The sequence below is a fragment of the Octodon degus genome, unplaced genomic scaffold (genome assembly GCF_000260255.1).
Source record: "Octodon degus isolate 3935 unplaced genomic scaffold, OctDeg1.0 scaffold00005, whole genome shotgun sequence".
Taxonomy (NCBI): domain Eukaryota; kingdom Metazoa; phylum Chordata; class Mammalia; order Rodentia; family Octodontidae; genus Octodon; species Octodon degus.
Window position 1 is genome coordinate 13,403,287 of NW_004524581.1, and position 6,200 is coordinate 13,409,486.

At 37.8% G+C, this 6,200-nt stretch overlaps 1 protein-coding gene across 1 annotated transcript in view; it reads right to left on the minus strand.

Moving 5' to 3' along the window:
- Positions 1–6,200, minus strand: part of Ap3m1 (adaptor related protein complex 3 mu 1 subunit) — a 19,667-nt gene that overhangs the window by 6,260 nt on the left and 7,207 nt on the right. Inside the window, exons 2-4 of the mRNA XM_023718585.1 lie at positions 5,506–5,781; positions 4,186–4,357; positions 654–791 (exon numbers count right to left, since the gene is read on the minus strand). Of these exons, the coding sequence (XP_023574353.1) occupies positions 654–791; positions 4,186–4,357; positions 5,506–5,781 (586 nt within the window). The remainder of the gene's footprint in view (positions 1–653; positions 792–4,185; positions 4,358–5,505; positions 5,782–6,200) is intronic.

Consider the following 6,200-nt stretch of genomic DNA (forward strand, 5'->3'; position numbering starts at 1 on the left):
TAAATCCTTGTCAGCATCACCTTCCTCCTGTATGAAATATGAGATTTGCAGTACTAGGGATTGAACCCAGGGCGTTGCAGGTGTTAGGCAAGTACTCTGTCACTAAGCTACAGCCCTACTGCCTTAGGGCTCTTATAGAGTATCATTATTTTGTTTGATTAAAAGAAAAATGGGGGGGGGGGCTGATCCTTAGCTCAGTTCTTTAAGTGGCTGCTTCAATGAAGCAGTAAGGCTCAGGTTGTTGTAGTTCGATCCCTACAACACAAGCCAGCCAAACCTGCCCTGAAGGCATTCGGAGCAAAAAAAGAAAAATCAGAAAGCAATCTACTAACAGATAAATCAGTAACAAAAGTATGGTCATATGGTTGACATGCAATGTTACAATAAATAAAGCAGCAAGAGGGAGAAGTACAAAGGGAAAGAACTGGCATAAAGACAACAGGAGACCAGATAAACAAACGTGTGGCAGATCTCAATATTGGTGGTAATAACCATATTGCACCCCCAAGTAAAATGAAGATTTAGAAATCATTAGAAAATGAATGCCTTGCTGTTGAAATCACACTGCCAGGGGATTCAATTTTCTATTTAGCTTACTTCAGCTAAAGTGTCCCCCTCCTCCTGCCCCCATAAGACTGCATGCACATAGTTACCTGATTTATCTATAATTGCATCTATTTCTTCAACAACATCAAAATAGGCTTCATTGTTGGTATACTTCACTCCTGCCCGGCGCCATGGGATGTTGGATAGCTGCCCAGTGGGGAGTGTGTCCCCTACATTACTACTGCCTAGAATTGGGAGAGACAAAAGCAAGGCTGATGTGAAAAACTCATCAAAAATGCTGTTGTCAATAGAAAGAGGGCTGAGGAGGTAGCTCAGTGGTCTAAATGCTGGCCTGGCAAATGCAAGGTCCGGAGTTCCATCCCCGGTACCGCATGCTGTGCCGACCCAGAATCCTGGCCACACCATGCCAGCCCCAAAACTGGGTGTGGTGGTGCATGCCTCTAATTCCACCACTGGGGAGGCTGAGACAGGAGGACCATGAGTCCAAACTATAATGAGAACCTGTATCAAATAAATAAATAAATATTAAAAAAAAGAATCATTTAGATGGTTCAATGTTTGGAGCCGCCTTTATCAAAATTATGGATACTCTCTAGAATTATCACAGACATATCCATACTAACATGGCCAGTTTTCTAGAAGACAGAAACAGGCTATGTGGTCCTCTGTGTACCCGTTAAATCAGGATAAATGCATTTTACTTATCTTTTGCTTCCAGCCTGTTAGCAGTACCTGAAGTTAATTCTAGTGGTTCAACCACAGGATCTTTGCCTGCTGCCACTAAGGATAACAAAAAAAAAAAAAAAAAAAAAAAAAAAGCTCACTGTTTAAAAACTTTGTGCCACAAAATGCCTCTTCTGAGAATGCACAGCGATAAGAAGGAGATCTGGTATTCAGCTGAATTCGACCTGAGATGTGGATATGCAGGCCTCAGTGTGACAACTAGATAAAGAACATCCTGTACTCTATCCTTTTTCCTATTAGGCTAATTTCCTGGTAAACTGATGTATGTCTGAAAATGAGATGTTTATCTAAAGCACATATCCTTGAAGTGTGAGTTGCTTAAAATTTTGGTTAATTCACATTTGTAATTCATGCTTCACTGAAAAAATATAAAGTTCAGAAAAGTGGGTCTAAAAATAAATCTATCAGGCTGACCAAATAGCTCAGTGGATTAAAGCACCTGCAAGCAGGCACAGGGGCCTGGGTTTAGATCCCTGAGCCTGAAGTGCCAGCCCCGCCCCTGGGGCACACTGATATGACAACTGAGACTGGGAGTGGTAGCACGTGCCTGTAATCCCAGCTCTTGGGAGGCTGTAAGCAGGAGAATCACCAAGACTCCAATCTAGACCCTGAACACCTACAGACCCTTCCCTAAAATATAAAAAAATAAATAGAAAAAATAAATCTATCTTCCTACCAAAATCTACTTGTTATACATTTTTTTCTTTTCTTTTTCTGGGACAGTCTCACTGTACAGCTCAGACTGGCCTTGAAGGTATTATGAAGCCCAGACTGGCCTTGAACAAACAGAAATCCTTCTGCCTCGGCATATGTTGTGGTATGCTTCTTTAAACATTTTCCACATAAATAGGTGACACTGTTTTCTACTTTCATGATTTTTGAGATTATACTTTAAAATACAGCTGCAGAGCCACACGCGGTGGTGCATGATTGTAAATGCAGCACTTGGGAATCTTAAAACAAACAAACAAAAAAACAAAACAAAACTCATCCCTCCTCCACTTTTTACTGTCTACTGATTCTCTAGGCCCCTATCTGAAGCCCACCTACCAAAGTTCAGAAAGAATTATATTATCCAGCGAATCATTCTTTTGAACTTTATATTATCTTATGAATCTGTTTTATTTATACATTATACATTTTAGCAACATTTTCCTGGAACGTGTTTATTTTGGAAAGTTAAAAAGTATAAAGCCAGGCTGGGGACAGCTTGGTGGTGCACAGTGCCTGCCTAACAAACACAAGGTCCTGAGTTCGATTCCCAGTACAAAAAAAAAAAAAAAAAAGTATAAAGCAAAAATAAAGATCACATATATCCTTAGCAACAATCACTGTAAACATTTTAGGCCTTTTTCTGTGTATTTACATGTAACTATGAATGAAGAACTTTTGTGGTTTTTTTCTCATATATTATATAACTTTCCAATGTCACATATTGTTGATGTGTATGGAATTACTTTTTTAAAATTCTACACTGTTATTTTGGTTATTTTAATTTCCTTCAGTCTCTTACCTAGAGTGTAAGTTTTTATGGCACAGATAACTACATCTTCTTTTTTAAAAAGATTTCTCCTCAAACTGCCTTGACAGAAAATGAGTAAAGAGCTGGCAAATCGTCCTTTTCTTGTCTCTTTTACCCCACTGTTAGGCCAAGGCCCTGGAGGGGAGTTTACATTAGCGGATCCCACCATCTGAAAGTCTCAGTGTCATCTGAGATTCATTCCTATGAAATGAATCTAACATTTCACAGGAATGTCTCTGAAGATTTTAACACTTTCAAAATAATGTTGTCTGGATACACTGAATTTCTAGTTCTATGCAAGAAATAAATCCAACTGGAAACATGTAACAAGCAAAAGGCATATAATGCAAGCAATCTCACAGACTACTTATTTCTTCTTGTTCTAATATATCATCTGGATATATAAAAACACTTTCAGAAGAGACCTTTGTGGGGGAAATATATATATATTTATATAAATTTTTTTGGGGGGGCCGGCTTAGCTCACCCTGAGGGCAGGGCTGGCACAGCATATGGTGCTGGAGATCAAACGGTGGTCCCCTGTGCCTGCCTAAGTTTGCCTAAGCAGACACTTCAGACCGCTGAGCTATCTTGCTGGCTCTCTATACTCTTATTGTGGTACTAAACATTGTGAGGTACCAACACGATGCCAGTTATATAATGCTAACTTATCTTTTTATGGTGCTGGGGACTGAACCTAGGTCTTCTACCACTGGGCTACAGTTCAAGTCCCTGTAATGCTATTGTAAACATTAAAAGGCAAGTCTACAAATAGACTAAAATCTCTGGGGTTTTTTTTTTTTTTTTGTCCTTCCAGGAATTAAACCCAAAGCCTTCACATTAACTTATATCTTTAGCCCTTTTTGAGACAGTATTTAGGTGTGACTTGAACTTCTCCTGCCTTGGCCTCACAGTGTTCTAAGATTATTGGCATACGCCACCATGCCTAGCTTAAACTGTGTTTTATGTGGACTGATACACTATTTTCTTTAGGATTAACTAGCATATATTTTATTTTATTTTTGTAGTACTAGAAATCAAGCCCAAGGCCCTTGCACAAAGCTATCTCCCTACCCCTTTTGTGACACAGGGTCTTGCTTCTTGCTAAGTCACTCAACTGTCAAGGCTGGGCTCTAAATTGTGGTTTTACAGGTAAACCTATGAACAAAATAGTAACCAAAAATTTTTTATTTTATTTAAGATGTGGCCTCTTAATGAAAAGAAACATATATCCATTTAAACATTACCAGTCATTTTAATCTGGGGCAAGCAACCACGTTAATAGGCAAAAATAACCTGTTTATAAAATTTTAATTGCTTCGTTCTTAGCATAAAGTATGTTTTCATCTTACCTGTAATAGAGTTGACAACAGAACGTAAAATTGTTGGTGGTTTAATCAGTTCTTTTAAAATGTTAGATTCAGTAGCCAGTGGAAATCCATTGTCCAACATTTCTTCCAAGAGCTCATATACTATGACCACATTGTCCTTAATTGCAGCCTCTGAACACTCACCGAAGTAGTCCTAATGTAATATTAATATACAAAACAGAAGGCATAAACAAGTGTTTACTAAATACTTTTCATTTTGAAAAACTTATGGTAGTATTAACTCATTTCTTAAGACGTTAGAAATATGTAAAACAGGAGGGAAATAAAAACCCTCCAGACACTATTCTTCAATATTTTCTTACTGATTTTTGAGACAGGGTCTTGTTACATAGTTCAGGCTGGCCTTGAATGCACTATGTAGATCAAACTGGCCTTGAACTCATGGCATGCCTCCTGCGTCAGCCTTCCAAATGCTGGGATTACAGGTATGCACTGCCATGCTCAGCTTTTTTTCAATGTTTTTAGACTGAATTGAATTTCCATTACATATTATGCTAAAAAGTAATGAACTATTAAACCGGACTGTGAGGTAAGTTGTAATCACTTAACTCTTTACCTCACTGTCACTCGGGCACCATGTTTGTTATATGCTAATTATTCCAAGTGTCACTCAGGTAGGTGTCATTTTAACCAGCTGATTCTTGTCCTCAGTAAATTCTGATAAAACTTTTCAAAAAAAATTTCTTGTCAGGGTCTGAGGAGATGGCTCAGTGGAATAAGTGCTTCCCTGGCAAGCGCAAAGGCCTGAATTCAATCCCCAGTTCTGAAAAAAAAAAAAAAAAAAAAAAAAAATTCCTGTCACACTCTTATAAAAACCAATGAAAAAAAAAGCAAATTTTGGTCATTTTGTATGTAAGTAACTCAATTATGGTAAGTGGTTAAATCACATCTATAATTGTCTTATTTTCAGTAAGACAAAAGAAAAATTAAATAGAAGAGTTCATAGTCAAAATAAATCTTACGACCTTCCAGAGAACAGTACATGGAAGACACTTTTTTGTTTTGTAGTACCAGGGATCAAACTTGGGACCTTATGCTTGTCAGGTAGGCACTTATGCAATTTAGCTGTACCCCCACTCTGAAGACACTATTTTTGATGGTATAGTTTGTAAGACATTAAAAAATAAGAGTGACCAAAGTAGTCTTCTATGCCACTGTGTACTGTATAGAAAGAAGTTTATGAATTTATGCTTAGAGAGAAACAATATATTAACAACTGATCAAGACTATAATTATGTGTCTCTCTCTGAATGAGTCAGATGAGCCTGATGGATACCCAACCTGGAAAGTATCAGCAACTCGGTGTAGGAATTCAATCACAAAGAGAGGTGGCACTTCAGTCTGTATGACAGACACAAAGAAGAGCTTATCGCGGTAGATACTGATGAGGTAGTGGTGAGGTGTCGAAATGACAGGTGGTACATTTTCAACATCGGCAGCTTTCTCCTGAGCTTCAAAGAAGTAATCACAGACAGACTGGCTCACAACACTTTTCCAGTGCTTCTCTAGAAATATGTCACCAGAACAGTTTATAAGAAATAGACTGTGGATCATTTTCTGTGTGGAAAAAGAAGGTTTAAATTTATTACACATCAAAAAGTATCATTGGATTATATTGACAAATCAGACAAAAGCAATACAAATAACTATGGATCAGTATCACTCAAGAATGCATATATAGTAATTCTTGACAAAATGCTAGCAAAACAACCCATAAGTTTATTTGAAAAATACAAAGTTTGTTTAACATAGGAAACTCAACCAATGTAGTATGCAATATTATTAATGAAAGACTCAAAACAAAGTTGTAGGAAAAGCATTTGACAACACTGAACACTCTTTTATGGGGGAAAAAAGGAAGAAGGGGACTAGAGAGATAGCTCATTGCATAAGCACTGGCCATGCAAGCACAAGGTCCTGAGTTTGACTGCCAGTACCAAAAAAAAAAAAGAGAAAAGGACAGATTAAGGAGGAGG